This window comes from Chanodichthys erythropterus, chromosome 12, assembly GCF_024489055.1.
Source record: "Chanodichthys erythropterus isolate Z2021 chromosome 12, ASM2448905v1, whole genome shotgun sequence".
Taxonomy (NCBI): Eukaryota; Metazoa; Chordata; class Actinopteri; order Cypriniformes; family Xenocyprididae; genus Chanodichthys; species Chanodichthys erythropterus.
Window position 1 is genome coordinate 15,306,676 of NC_090232.1, and position 15,644 is coordinate 15,322,319.

The window sequence follows — 15,644 nt, forward strand, 5'->3', positions numbered from 1 at the left end:
CTAGCATGATTTCATAATCCCTGCATTTTCGTTGCAAAAAAGTCACATATATCTTAGCAGAAAGTTGAAAAATGTTGCGTTTACTTCACACTAGTAAAGCGCCATTATTTTCCCCCTATTGCCATGGGAACCTTGTGAAGTGACGTAATTATGTGACGTGAACATCATCTGCAAACCATGAAACCATGATGAAGCACACAAATCATTCTCATTTGCCAATAAAAATAAGCGCAAAAGACTGCGCAAAGCAGTTTCCCGGTGTGTTACATGACAGTGGGGGCAAAATATTTTGCACTCCGTGCAACTCAGTGTTGACGCTGGAAAACCACTTTCACTTTGCCACCGCCAAGGATGATTAAAGCAGCAGCAGAAGCAGGCAGGAAGAAGCACACATTTTTAAAAATATTTTATTTATTCATTTTTATAGAAGTTGTTGGATATTAATAATAATGTTTATTTTATATAGCGCTTTTCTACAAACTCATATTCCTTTTGTAAAGCTACAGAACTTGTTTGACTCAATGTTAAGTTTGAGCCATGTGTTAATTAAGGTCTGAAATAAAACCGAATGAGAACTTAAATATTCTGTGATTTAGTATGCTTGCTTATCATAGGAAGTAATAGGAAATTACTCTTTACATTAAAGTAGTAGCCTAGTGAGAACAGGGTGTTGGGGGAATCACCTTTTATTTTTTAGTTTTTGCAAGTTCCCGCAATTTCATCGCATAAAATTGCGAAAATATCCCGCATATTCCATCGCATTTTTTAACAAAACGTGCTGCATAATCAAGCATTTTAGCCCGCAACAATCACTAAAAAATCCCGCGTTTTTCTGGAGGGACTGAAAAAAGCTAATGCAGGATGGGGTAAGCGACAGTTGCATCAGCTGTCCTGAAACTCTTTCACATTGGCCCTTGGCCAGCGATGATCCTTATTGTTGAGCCCGGACCTTAGCTGATTGTAATGTCTCTATGACAATCTGCAACCTCAACATGTTGTTGCTATTGCAAAGTTCCATAGGTTGATACTAGTCATTTGTCCCAATGATATATTTGTCTCTCCTTCTTCTCAGGGCCGTGGGGTGTGTGTAGAGCAGAAAGAAGAGTTAGAGAACATGCGAAAGCAGCATGACCTATTAAAAAAGATGCTGGAACAGCAGGAGCAGCTCAGAGCACTGCAAGGCCGTCAGGCTGCACTACTGGCCATGCAGCAAAGTGCTGAACAAGCCATAGCAGTGATGGACGACAATGGTGAGGGTAATGTTTACTTCATGTTTCTGGAAGTAAGAATCATTTCTGTATTTATTGACATTGTATATGTATTACAGTTGTTACAGAGACAACTGGAAGTGTGTCTGGCAGGAGCATAACCTCAGAGCTCAATGATGAACTTAATGATCTTATCCAGCGCTTCCATAACCAACTGCATGATTCTCAGGTACACGCACACCTAACCAGCCAAATTATTATATATAAATGTATTTGTAGTTTGTTCATTGGAATATAGCAGACAAAACACTAGGATTTATATTAAAGCATATTCTATACTGTATATATTAGTGCTGTCAATCGATTTAAAAAAAATTAACTAATTAGTAGCACATTTTTCTGTAATTAATCGCACTCAACATTAAAGCTTTTAATATATTTTTTATATTGTAATGCTTCACATTGAATATCCAAAATAATGTAGAAATGACATTATATTATAAATATTTGTTTAAAGGGTTAGTTCACCCAAAAATGAAAATTCTTTCATTTATTACTTACCCTCATGCCGTTCCACACCCGTAAGACCTTTGTTAATCTTCGGAACACAAATTAAGATATTTTAGTTGAAATCCGATGGCTCCGTGAGGCCTCCATAGGGAGCACTGACACTTCCTCTCTCAAGATCCATAAAGGAACTAAAAACATATTTAAATCAGTTCATGTGAGCACAGTGGTTCAATATTAATATTATAAAGCAACCACAATATTTTTGGTGTGCCAAAAAAACAAAATAGTCGTTATTTTGTTTTTTTGGCACACCAAAAATATTCTCGTTCTATTTATCTATTCTATTTATTTAGTGATGGCCGATTTCAAAACACTGCTTCAGGAAGCATCGGAGCAAAAATCCATGTTTTTCAATCCAGGTTTTTTTCTACATTTTTACATTTTGCCATCTAGAAAGCAATTGTTGAATGACTCGCATGTAGGATGTTTTTTTTTCTTTGTACAGACAAAAGTTCTGTTGTCCTAACTAAATAATACAACTGCATCAGATGACGTAGTATTTGAAAACGTATTACTTTGTCTGTGACATTTTAAAAAAGTTGTCACTGTTCCTGCATTAAACAAAATCTAACTACTAAATTTATATTTCTCTTTCAGTCTCAGACAGTCCCTGACAACAGACGACAGGCAGAATGTCTCTCTCTTTCAAGAGAGGTGTGCCGATCACGCACTACCCATAATTCACGGGGTCAATTGCCCTCCTCTGCCCCACTAACTACTGCATCAACCTCCACAAGTGCTAAACTTACCAAACTACAAGAGCTACAGGACAAAAAGCAGACCATGGACAAGATCCTCCAGGAACTTCACTCCCTTAGAGACCAGACCCTCAACAACAGTTCCTGTAAGACCTGTTTTCTCTCCCCCCCCCCCCCCCCCCACACACACACACACACACACACCCATACCTTCCCCTTTAGATGATCTCAATTGAACATTTTTACAAAATAGTTGGTGTTGCATTAGATGCTTCTGTTGCAGTTGTGTGAAAAGTACTGTTATTGGTTAAATAAGGTGTTTGTGTTTCTTCAGGTCAGAGTGTCAGTCAACGTGGTGCGCGCATGGGCATGTCAGAGCGTCCCTCAGTATTGGGCAGAGAGGGAAATGGCCCACGTCCAGTGAGGCAGGACTCTTCCTCCTCTTATACACAGATAGATGAAAACAGCCACCCTGCTGACAAACTCAGGTCTCTCTATTCATCTCATTTAATATCACTTTGATGCATGTACCCTAACGATGTCATTTATTTTTATGTTTTAGTGGTTCACTGTTTTTGTTGTCTGGTTTGTCACTCAATGCAGGAAACTGAAGGAGGTACATAAGCGTTTGAATGAACTAAGAGAGCTTGTTCAGTATTATGAACAGACATCAGATATGGTGGTGGACACAGTAAACGAGAATGTGAAGGAGGATGATGAGGGAACAGAGGACGGTTCACTCTTTGAAGCAATGTTTGATTCAGAACAGGAGAACCATGAACCAGTCACCAACATCAGGTACAGATTATAGTCTCTTCATTTCTTAAGTAGTTTATTTTTGTGTTGTAGTGGAACTCCTATAATGTGGAGTTTCTTGTTTTCATTGATGTTCAGGGTTCAATACAAAAATTGTGTTCAGTAATCAAAGTTTGATGGGCAAGACCAGACAAAATACACACTGTTGCGAAAGTATTTGGCACAAAATGTTACATTATATTTGTTAACATGAGACTAATGCATAAGAATTCCTGCTGTTGGCAAATGATGGTAAACACTTTAGAATGATCCACTCAAACATACCAGAAAGTGTGTCTTGTAGGGCTGGGTTGACATTAAATGATATTAAAAACTTTGTATATAATAGGGCTGACCTATATATCGCATGCGATTGTCACGCGCATCTTGTCAGTAAAGCCAGTCCCTGATTGCCGCTAAATCGGCATCACCTGCTTTCAAATGGAGCGGCATTTAATAGACAGAGCCATAGATCGCTGACAAGCCACGCAATATCGCATTCATTTATCGAAGGCAATTCATCTGCGATATGAATGCGATATTGCGTGGCTTGTCAGTGATCTACGGCTCTGTCTATTAAATGTCGCTTCATTTGAAAGCAGGTGATGGCGATTTAGCGGTAATCAGGGAACCGGCTTTACTGACAAAATGCGCGTGACAATCGCATGCGATATATCGGTCAGCCCTAGTATATAACTTTTTATTTTAGTATTGATTATCATATCTGAAATAAAATAGCAATTGAATCTGTTATCTTGTACTGTTGTTAATTTTAAACCTTTAATAAAATATCAACTAGGCTTGCTGCGGTAGTCTGTTACATGGTTTTTGGCCTTACACTAATTGCATTGCCACCGTGGCACTGCCCCCACTGTTGTTTTGCTTTTTTATAGGAATAAAAAACATTTAGTTCAGTTGAACAAAGAACGCTACAGTTAGAAACTGAAGGCATCTTGAGGTGCAGCACAGTGCAGTAGGAATCAGATTTCGCTTATGACGGACGAAACAATCAAAATCATTTAACAATCATAAATCATTTTTTATAAAAGTCAAAAAAGATAAATTACTGACATTTATAATGCACATTAACCTTTATTATTAATAGTATGCGGTCCATGCAGCTTTACAGGGGGTATGGTTTATCTAAATGAGATGTAAATGAGCCCTATTGTCACTCCCAGCAGGTGAGAACAGGTGAGAACTGCAACTTTAGAGGCGTTTTTCTCCCTATAAAGCTTTCTTGAGTGCCTACCTTCAAATGGCCACAACTTCTCCAAACATTATCAGATTTTTGTCACACATCGTTGGAAAGTTTGGAGACTACACTTTCAGAATATGTGAATAACTCAAAATGCCCCAGAACCGACTTGTGTCCCTACTTTCTGTGACTGGTCACAAATAACTTTCTTTTTTTTTTTTTTTTTTGTAGAAATCCAGCCCAACCACAGACTCCAAGTAACTGGATGGACATGAACAGTTTGACGAAGGCACACAGTGCCTCCAATAATAGAGATGGCCGTCTGAACACAGAATGTGAAATCAATAACCGCTCAGCAGCCAACCTCCGTCTCAACATCTCTTCGGTCATAGGTCAGATCTCACACTCTTTCACATGCAGAAATATCACTGTTGTGCAATTTCTGTCAACTCTAAAGACTTTTAAGATGAAATTAAAAGCATGCTGTGCTAACTAAGCTGTTCTGAAACAATCAACATATTAACCATTTATTTTATTTGCATTGTGATCACTTCAGAATGCCAGTACAACCGGGACAGGCCTTATGTTGGAGTTAAAGATGAGGATGATGAGGCACTGGAGGATGCTGATGGTGATGGAGCAAGAGGAGGAGGCAGAGACAGTGACGGTTCAGGGTCCAGTCGTAGAAGCAGTCTAGGTGGTGATGCAGATTATGCTCAGAAAGTTCATCGTCTTCAAACAGCCAAACAGAAACTCAGACAACTCCAAGAACTGGTGGCTATGGTGCAGGTGAGGGTCTGGTGCCGTGAGGGTGATTTTAAGATTCTGGTCGTTTATGATTCAAATATATTTTGAGAGTTTGAGTGAAGCTTGTATAAGGAAGCTCTTTTTTCAGGAACTCAATCTCTGCTTGCCTTTTCTTTATTGTGCAGGGTTTTTCCTGCATAGAAAATTATGAGGCGGCCACCTCCGTCAGATTTCGTGCCACCTCTGGCTGTCGAGTGTTGACAAAACTCAGATAGGCAGTCACATGCTCAGATACCCCCTTACCACGGTTCCATTGTGGCTTCCCGGCCTGTGTTTATTCTCGAACCATTCCGTCGATCCCCACAGCAGAAAGTGGGGTTCCGTGCCGAAAATATCGCTTCCACTCCGGCGCTACAACTTGCTGGCCTCAAACGAAGCCGCTCAGGACATTCAGCGAGAGCGCACGAAAATGATGCACGGCTCGCGTTATATCTGCATCAGATAATCAACGGGTCGGGCCAGCGAAGTAATACAAAATAACATTCCAAGTAATTGCGGGTGGGTCATGGGTTGATTTTAATAAAGACACGGAGCTCTCATATGGTAAAATGCAAGGAATGTGCGTCACTCTTTTACTTTCCTTTTCAACGACAATGCATTTCTATTCAGGGAAAACCAATCAAGGGAAGCACATGCCTAGAGCACCTCCTAGTGGTAATTATACACAAACACAAAGGAAAAACCCCCATGAGATATTGCTTAAAACTTAACAGCTTTAACTAAAAATATACACAAGCTTAACAGAAATTATTCTGATAAGAGTGTTTTTTTTCAACAATTGATTTTTCAAAAATTATTTATTTTTAAGAGCAGATTTGGGTGATGTTAGAGCTGATCCGCACATCTCTAGCACACAAGCCCTATAGAGTCCCCTTTAAAGTTCAGGACTTTTTCAAGACTCTTTCTTTGTTCAGTTTACACACTGAACATGGGTTGGAGCTCTTAATTTTGAACTCTCAAAGTGCACCAGATTAATGAATTTATCCTTAAAATGTACAAAATTGTCTAACGGGGGAGCATGCCCCCAGACCCCCCTATAGGGGCAGAGGTACAACCACCACAGAGAAAACACAATCCTGTGGGAAACACTATATATATATAATGTTCTCATAATATAAATCGTATTCTCATAATATTAAAATACCTAAAATACATGTAAAAGTGTTTTTTACTGCCGTGATCAGGATTTTACCACCTCCGCCTCATTTTGAGCCAGGAAAAGCCCTGTTGTGCTTTCTTTTGTCAACCTGTTGAAGACTTTTTCTCTAAGTCTGTTAATGTTACTGTAGAGTGATGATACAGATGGTACTACAGCTAATGAAGATGACGGTTTGAAGCAACAACCCAATAACACCCGAGCAACAACTCCCAAAGCCCAGAGAGATATAGCCCTCTCTGATAAGGCCAGGTTAGTGCTTGTGCCCCTTATATGGAAACGGGGTATGTACTTGTATTTTCAGTTCACATTGTGTTGTGTGAGAACATGCTGCAGCATGATATTAAACAAAGTTTAATGCAAAGTGACGTGTGTGAATCAGCTTTTATAATGTTTGTTTTACAGAGAAAAATTATATGAAGAGAAACTCAAGCAGCAGCAGCAGGAACTAAAGCAGCTCCATGAAGAGAGACAGAGACTGATGGAGATTCAGGGCAAGATACAAGACTTGCAGTGGGCCTGCCCTGACCTTCAGGTACTTCACATATATACACTTATGATTTACAGTATGTTATTATTATGAGCTGCAAAACTGCAGAGACTTGACTTTTATGACAACATTTTCTTAAATCACGATGTGTCAGTCATCTGTGAGCAGTAGTGCCAGTGGTCAGATGAGGAGGAAGATTCCTGCAGCAGCGTCTACTCCCGCTCCTGTACCGTTACACTCTTCTTCCTCAGCTAAAGCCAACACTAGTGGCCTCAAACCCACCACTGAACCTCCTCCAGTCACTGTCACTGACAATGAGGTTAGTGTGGAATCCAGATAACAATTTTGCTTCCTTTATAAATCAGGTAGGGTTTTAAAGGGATAGATCACTCAACAATTAAAATTGTCATCATTTACTCACCCTGTTGTTCCAAACCCATGAGACTTTCATTCGTCTTTGAAACACAAATTAAAATATTTTTAATGAAACTTGAGAGATTTCTATCCCTTCCTTTGAAAGTCCATTCCACCAAAACTTAAACTTCAAAAAGTTCATAAAGAAACTGTAAAAGTAATCCATTTGAATTTAGCAGCTTAATCCAAGTCTTCTGAAAAGACATAATCGCTATATGATGAACAGAGTTAGGTTAGGCTTTTTCTCTCATGTAAACATCGATCAACATACATTAAATGTGATCAGTGGCAGCTCAACTATATGTGACATGTTAGAGCATACCTCATTGGTTATCGCCTGCCAAGCAAGCGCATTTGAGCTTCTGCTTACTGACAACATTTTGTATATTTAGTACAAAATCTTGCAGGTTTCTTTAAAAATATCTTCATTTGTATACTGAAGATAAACAAAAGTCTTATGAATTTTCCCTTTTCCCCTAAAGGGACTTTAAGATTTATTTGATGAAGTGTCTTTTTTTAAGTTAGAGTTAGAGACTATAGTAGGTTAATTTTCTTGACAAAAGATAACTGATGTGTCTGTGGCAATGGATTGCGTTTAGGGTGGGACTGTCTGTTTGCAGACCAATGTTTATTTAAAGTAATTTTATTATAGCATTTCTGTGTTGCAACATCTAATAATTTTGTATTTGTGTATTTTTATAATAGCTGTGGTCGGAGATGCGAAGGCATCAGATCTTGCGTGAGGAGTTGAGGCAGAGGCGAAAACATTTGGAGAGTCTGATGGCAGAACAGCAGAGGAGAAGCACACTTACAGACTCTCCATTCAGGAGCGACACACATGAGACCCAGTCCTACAGTCGTGATGAAAAGTAAGGCATGGCCCTGATAGCTTATAGCTCATTTAAGAAGATGTTCTATATATGAGCTGCAAAGATTGAATTTGTTGTCAGGGCTGCTAATCCTCATTTTTCTGTCAGAACTGTGGCCACCTGGGGAGGTTCGACACAGTGTCCCCTTGGTGATGATGATGATGATGATTACTCATCTGAGGTGGGGGCTGAGGAAGATGATGATGATGATGAACATGATGAGGGAGAGGACTCCAGTTCCACCGATGAGCTGCATGCTTGCTCCACCCAAAAACAGCGTAACTACAACAGGAATAACAGAGATGGGTAAACACTCAGGCACATACTAGAGTTTGTCTAGACATCAAACCCAATCCATTATTAACTGTCTTTTCATTTTGCACAGTCTAAAAGTTCACAGGGAAGTTAATGGTAGTCCCCCCCGTGGACAAAGGGGTCACCCTCGTCAGCAGCCGCAGAATGACAGAGGTAGTTCCAGCAGAGCTAAGCGGCAGGAGAACCTGCGATGGGCGGCTGATCTGTCTCTCTCTGAGGGCGCTGCACCAGCACACTGGCAAGAACAGATCACACACCTCCAGAAACAACTCAACTTCAGCACTACCATGTGCCAAACTTTGCTACAGGACCAACAGGTCTGAGAGTGTATAACTTTTTTTTTTTTCTCCGTTCTTTCACTTTTTTCCTACTCGCTAACAGCTTTTTTTCTTATCTCATCTCTAGACTCTTTCATACATGCTGCAAGCTCTGCTCACAGGTCCCTATGGTGTTGTGCCCAATAATGTGACCTCTCCTCAGGTCCCTCTCATCATGCACCAACTAAACCAGTGTTACACACAGCTGGCTTGGCAACAGAACAATGTCAATCGGTCTGTCTTTAGATTTCTTTAGAAAAATATCAATGGGAAAAAGTATTTGTCAGATTTTAAGCATGAAGAATGAGGCATTTACTGTAGATGCACTACCGTTCAGGAGTTTGGATTCAGAATTTTTAATGCTTTTGAATTAATTATCTTATGTTCACTAAGTCTGCATTTATTTGTTATAAACAAAAATAAAAACAGTAGTGTTGTGAAATATATGATTACAATTTAAAATAAATGTTATAATGACTTTCTTATTATCAGTGTTGAAAACGGATGTGCTGTTTCAGTTTTTGTGGAAGCTGGATTTCTTGGATTCTTTGATTAATAGACAGCTCAAAAGAACAGTATTTTTTTTTTGCAACATTGTGTCATTACTGTCACTTTTTAATAATTTAATGCATCCTTGCTGAATAAGTCAACTATTGGTTAGCTGTAAAGTCAACTAAATGATCTTGCTTAAAATACAAAAAAGAATAGAAACCTAAAAAGTGTCATTACTGTCACATTTTAACAATTGAAAGCATCCTTGCTGAATAAGTATTGATCTTACTAAAAATCTTACTGCTCTCAAACATTTGAATGGTAGTGAAGGTCTAAAAGTTTTTAATTTGAAACAAGCTTTTGTTTCACTTGTCACAACTTTTAAAATGTGTTTTTTTTTTTTTTTTTTTTTTCCTGGCAGGTTGAAACAGGTTCTTAATGATCTCTTGCGGCAGCAGCAGAGTCAGTCATTTTCAGGACAACAGCAGCATCAAAATGTTGCACGTGATTCTACATCTCCTTCTCTTTTCCTAAATTACCCACCTGTCAATACGCTCAATATGCCTGGACTCCCAAACTTCTCCCCTTTCCCAAATGGTAAGTCTATTATCTATCTGTTATTCCTTAAATTATGTAAATTCTTTAAAATTATATTTAAATTAACTTCTAACCTAAAACTTTCATTCTCTCTTCTTTCCTGTATTTAGGCTTTAATTTCAGTCCCATGTTTCCCTCTTCAGTAGGAGATTTCCAGCAGAACCAGGCTGGTTCAGATCAACAGCATGATCCAAACATATCCGTCAAAACGGAATACATGAGTTTCCCCCCTCCACTACAGAGATCTCCACTTAATAACACAGAGAAAAGGTACAAATGTGTCTGTATTTTGGATTAAAATAATATAATCTTGATGATTATATCAATTATAGTCAGGTGAAAATTTAAGAATGACCTGTTTTAAATATTGGTTAGCTGTAAAGTCAACTAAATGATCTTGCTTAAAATACAAAAAGGAATAGAAACCTAACTAATATTGTTTCTTTATTTAGGTTTCAGTCTCAGCCTGATACTGTGGCCGATGCTAATAACTCGAGCTGGTTAAACTCCTCTCTGAATCGCTCTGGTCAGAGACCAATCCTCACCTCAGACCATACAAGTCAGATAGAGCAGAACTCCCCTTCCTCCTCTCCTGTTCCTCACCCTTCCACTTCCCGGGATCGCTCCTACATACCTGACTCCCAGGAGTCTATGAGCAGCCTGCCAGACAGGGCAGACCCGACCACCGTCACCAAGACCTTCAGAGCAGGACGCAAGGCTGCGGCACAGGCTAGCCTGGCCTCTAGAGACAAGACCCCCAACACAAAGAGCCGCCGCAAGAGAGGCAGGGGACAGAAGAACACAGGTGTGTCTATATTTAAAGTTGACATACTCAACCTTTTTAAAGCACATTGAAAAGCAAAGTTTGTCCTATAGACATAATCAATTGGGTTTATGGAATTATTATTATTTTTTTTTTTCATATATTTAGGCAAAGGAAGTGGGGTTAAATTGTTTTCTTCTCATTTTCAGCATCTGTGGACAGTGACAGTGTTTCAAGTGACTCTCACTTTGATCAGGACAGAGAGCGCTCCTCTCGGGTCAAATACAAAGATCTCAACCAGGGTCTGCTTGACAAACTCACACAGGAGAAACTGGACAGCAAGACTAAGAGCAGCAAGCCAAATGACCTCTCATCTGGTATGACTTTTCATAGATCCAGCTACAGATATCACTGAATAAAGCGTCATAACGCTAAACAAATCAATATGTTGAACAATGAGAACAGTCTTGTTATATACAGTGTGCACTATATGCTGCAATCAGAGAAGCATCTGCCAGATTTTTTTCCATTCTTTTTTTTAATTTGATCATCATTTGAATATCTTGTGTCCCTTGTGTCCTTATATTGTTTTATAGTGTAAATTATTTCATTTTCATTTCTATTTTTGTTCACATTTCATTTTTGGTTTTGTTCTTCACAGCATATGCTTGGAGAACACCTTTTCTCTCTAACAGAATTGCATGCACTGAAGTCCCAGGTAACTCCAAGTTAATCAGCTGTTTGACCTGCTAACTACTCTAACATTTTAATTTTTAATATTATTTTTTTTTCCTTCTCTCCTTTCTCCTCTCCTATTTTCTAAACCACATTCACATGCATTAGACGTTCTAAACATGAGCCAGGTGTTTTTTATTTTTATTTTCAGGAAATAAAATCACAAATGTAGATTTGGAAACAACTCCTCTGAGCTTTTATAGTTAATTTCTGTTGTCCACTGTTGTCATTTCAGAACATTGGGAAATTGGGGAGGAAAGGGGAAGAATCTAATCTATTATTTATAACACCATTTAAACCCAGTGACTTTGGTTACGGATGTTTTATACCTTTGCTTTTGAGTTGAAGACAGAAAGTGTGGATCTGAGCATGGTTTTGAGTAAACATCTCTTAAATTTTCTTAAATGTTCAGTGTTTTTGAATATTGTGTGAAGTTCAATACTCAATGTCTTGCTAATGCTGTACTTGAAGTAATGCTAAGCATGTTTCCCACACGTTTTTTTTTTTTTTTTTTTTTTTTTTTATAATTACGACCATTTCAAATCACAAGCGTGAGCAGTGCGTATTTTTTTAGGCATGCATGTTAACCAATGAGTGCATTCATACAGGGAGCGTCAAGCAGGAGCAGGAGTCTATTTTTGCTGTGCTGCTCATGCTCAATTAAAGTGACAGCACACTTTTGATAGACAAAATAGATATGAATTCACACAAAAAGTGCTCAAAATTAATGCACAGAATAAGCATTTCTAGTGTTTTAACAAAAAACATTGTCAAAAAATTAAGAATCAAAAATATTTATACAAGGTTTACCCATTTAATCTTGTTTTTAATTATTCAGTTTGGGTGAAAGTATGGTGTATTATAATACACTAAAGTAAACAGCAAGTTCTATATCGAAGTATGACTGAAACAACATGATCATAGCTGTTTTCTTGGTTGTGTTGTTTACCATTTACATGTGAATGTTGTACACCTTCCCATGTTAACAAACTTTCAGGACTATCAAAGACTTCTAAAAACAAATTTATAGTTGTCTTTGTAAAGAAATGTTAACCTTATATCTAGCTTTGGAGCCATGCTGTACAAACTTTTCCATTGTGAATACTCTGACAATGCAGTAACGCTGACACTCCGCTCACGCTTGCTGTGTGGAACAGGTGTTAGTTTGCACAGACAGCAGTTGTTTGATCTACTCCTAATATGCTTGAAGAGTTTTAGTAGATTTTCTGTGTTCATTGTCTTTTATTTTACTGACTGTGTATTTCTCTTCTCTAGATGTGAGCAGTGATTTTTCTCTTTTTGAGGCCCTGAGAGAGACAATCTATTCTGAGGTGGCAACACTGATCTCTCAGAATGAGTCTCGACCTCACTTCCTCATTGAACTTTTCCATGAGCTTCAGCTGCTCAATACTGACTACCTGCGGCAGAGGGCGCTCTACTCACTGCAGGTACAGCACACTTTTATCAAACCTGTGCACACTTATACAGAAACAGCAGGCCCGCCTGGAGACTTGATGGTTTTCCAGATTTTCTGTATCAATTTTCTTTTTTGATGCCTCTGTTTTAACAGTAATATCCATAGTGCTGCTTTGCCAATATCAAATCTCATTGTTGGCTTTGACCACCAGGACATTGTAACAAGGCACCTGACGGAGAAGAGTGTGGCAGATGAGCAGGCGTCTTCTTTGGGTCCGGCTGTGTGGGCCACAGGCTCACAGTCAGAGCTCACACCAAGTGAAAGCTTGGCTACCAGCGACAATGTAAGACATTTGCTGCACCATCTGTTGTTTTCTTTTTTTAATGATCAAACAAGCTGAATTTTTTCCCTCCTTTTTTCCCCTTGATATTTCCAGGATGCATCTGAGAAGATTGTAACCGTTAAATCCAACTCTGTACTGAAGAGGATAGCAGATAGAGACTCGATGGACAACGAGAGCCTGCTGTCCACCTCTTCCAACCTTGAACCCTTTGCTAGTGATGACCTAGGTAAGAAGACAGAGCTGTATACATACAAAAAAAACACAATCATGCTAAAAACACAATAGATTTTGCTTACCATGATCATCCTTGCTTTGCTGGCCTGGGGCTGGGGCTGGACTGAATCCTATCGTACTCCCCTTGAATACTTTTATGTTTCGCTCTCTCTCTGTCCCTTTATTTCCTTTCTGCTCATCCAGGCAACACAGTGATTCATTTAGATAAGGCATTGGCCAGGATGAGGGAATATGAGCGCATGAAGCTGAGGGCTGAGTGTAACACAGATAAACCTGAGCACAGCCCTGGAGCTGCTGCTGCTGCTGCCGCCTCAGCACTCACTCAAGGTATTCCTGTGATCACTTTGACTGCAGAATAGACCAGACATTCATTTGAAAGTGCTTCTAATGGCATATCACTACCAGTTGCAATGCAACAATTTTCCAGCGACAAGCAAATTGACACAATTGATACAATGAGATTTTCAACACAATGTCATAGAAATAGAAACCAACCAACTAGCAAATGGCTGGTTAGAAACTTTTATCGCTTTGCGCCTTATTGCGTCTGCATCTGCTCACTATGAGCACTTACTTCTGCTGTCAGCGCACATCAATGCCAGTAATTCCATGTAAGGAATAATTCAGGCTTAGTACAGCCTGTATCTTTGTATGTGGTGCATATTTCACACTAACACATTTCGTTCATGAGATTGAAAATAACTTGGAATGTCTTTAATTTGTCTGAGAGTTGCCATTAATGTTTATGGAGATTAGATGTTTGAAAAATTACCTCTGGCTCTGCTTGCTTTAAACATGCATATGGGTAAATTGACAAATAAAACTTTGTCAATTAAATAAAACTAATTTGTTTTTTGTTTTTAAATCTTTTCAAAACTGATATAGTGCATATTTTTGAGTCATGAACAATGTGTTTAAACAAGTTTAACTTAATTTTTTGAATGTTTTTATGTAAGGTGCTACAACCAAATAGATGTATGTGTGTGTGTGTGTGTGTATATATATATAAATATACTGTAGATGTATCGCCTCACATGGAAATTGTACCAACCTACCCATATTTGAAATTAGCAGTTTTTACCAGCATTTGAGAGGGATCTACACACCTTTTCACTCTGCCACAAGGATCAGTTGTGGTCCTTTGGATGATGCATTATCATGTTTACTGTTATTTCCTTGTCAATTCATAAGAAAAGAGCCATGTTTGCAGTTCTGCCACCCTGACATAAAAATTGCTGAACAAAAGTTTTTTTAATTATTTCAACAGCTTTAAAACTACTGATATTTATAAAATGTGTGTATTTGAAAGGTTTCAAACCTAAAATGATGCCATAGTATTTAGTTTTTTTATTATTATTAAGACATCATTTTAAATGGTTTTCTTAGTCTGTTCATTTGTTCAGACAGTTGCACCACCTGACATTTAAGGAGTTTAAAATAAAACGCAAAAAAAAAAAAATGTACTAAAAATTAATTCAAACTAAATAAGTCTTATAGAATAAAGTGATGTCATGAATTTATCAGATTATTTTAAAAGGAAATAATGCACTTGGACAACAACAAAAAAATTCACGTTTTGTCATTGACCCATATAATAATGCATTTCTGTGTGTGCTCCTTTCTGTTTTTAGGTGCAGGACATTCATCTGCAGATGCACATTGTCCTCAGATTGACACACAACAGCTTGACAGACAGATCAAAGCCATCATGACAGAAGTTATTCCTTTCCTAAAGGTGAGCTTGCTCTTTTCTCTTTAAATTTACAAATAAATCAACTGTCTAAGCTGCAGCATGTAGACAAGTTGTTTCGCATGTGTCTTTCTGTCAGGAGCACGTTGGGGAGGTGTGTTCACACCAGCTGCTCACATCTGTGAGACGTATGGTGCTCAAACTCATTCAGCAAAATGATGAAAGCAAAGAGTTTGTTCGGTTTTTCCACCGACAGCTGGGTGGCATCCTTCAGGTAAGAACAATTCGAATGTATTTATTTTTTCTAATTGTAATTTGCTTCTTTGTTTTTATTTTATTACTGACTGTTAACTTTCTTCAATAGTTGTGTGATGACTTTTTGTATTTCCATTAGTTAGCCTAGTATTTGCTTGTTGCTGTGGTATCTTTATTGTTATGGGAAGTTGTAAAATTTCAGAAAATCTAAAATTTTGCTATGGTAACATAATTTCCAGCAAAAAATAATGTATATTATTATCGGAAAATAAAATGACTCA

The 15,644-nt window shown here is 38.3% G+C and overlaps 1 protein-coding gene across 7 annotated transcripts in view; it reads left to right on the forward strand.

The window, feature by feature from the left end:
- pcm1 (pericentriolar material 1) overlaps positions 1-15,644 on the forward strand; it is a 37,439-nt gene that overhangs the window by 14,812 nt on the left and 6,983 nt on the right. For 3 of the 7 annotated variants that reach the window (XM_067405366.1, XM_067405369.1, XM_067405372.1), the window contains 25 exons: positions 1,073-1,250; positions 1,328-1,437; positions 2,376-2,622; positions 2,811-2,964; positions 3,080-3,274; positions 4,701-4,861; positions 5,026-5,258; positions 6,566-6,684; positions 6,838-6,967; positions 7,077-7,241; positions 8,042-8,205; positions 8,314-8,511; positions 8,591-8,837; positions 8,926-9,071; positions 9,751-9,926; positions 10,037-10,196; positions 10,379-10,731; positions 10,899-11,066; positions 11,351-11,407; positions 12,700-12,872; positions 13,053-13,184; positions 13,278-13,410; positions 13,602-13,745; positions 15,050-15,153; positions 15,248-15,382. In XM_067405366.1, the coding sequence (XP_067261467.1) occupies positions 1,073-1,250; positions 1,328-1,437; positions 2,376-2,622; positions 2,811-2,964; positions 3,080-3,274; positions 4,701-4,861; positions 5,026-5,258; positions 6,566-6,684; positions 6,838-6,967; positions 7,077-7,241; positions 8,042-8,205; positions 8,314-8,511; positions 8,591-8,837; positions 8,926-9,071; positions 9,751-9,926; positions 10,037-10,196; positions 10,379-10,731; positions 10,899-11,066; positions 11,351-11,407; positions 12,700-12,872; positions 13,053-13,184; positions 13,278-13,410; positions 13,602-13,745; positions 15,050-15,153; positions 15,248-15,382 (4,182 nt within the window). The remainder of the gene's footprint in view (positions 1-1,072; positions 1,251-1,327; positions 1,438-2,375; positions 2,623-2,810; positions 2,965-3,079; positions 3,275-4,700; positions 4,862-5,025; positions 5,259-6,565; positions 6,685-6,837; positions 6,968-7,076; positions 7,242-8,041; positions 8,206-8,313; positions 8,512-8,590; positions 8,838-8,925; positions 9,072-9,750; positions 9,927-10,036; positions 10,197-10,378; positions 10,732-10,898; positions 11,067-11,350; positions 11,408-12,699; positions 12,873-13,052; positions 13,185-13,277; positions 13,411-13,601; positions 13,746-15,049; positions 15,154-15,247; positions 15,383-15,644) is intronic. The other 4 variants (XM_067405367.1, XM_067405373.1, XM_067405370.1 and 1 more) reach the window with 3 other exon arrangements.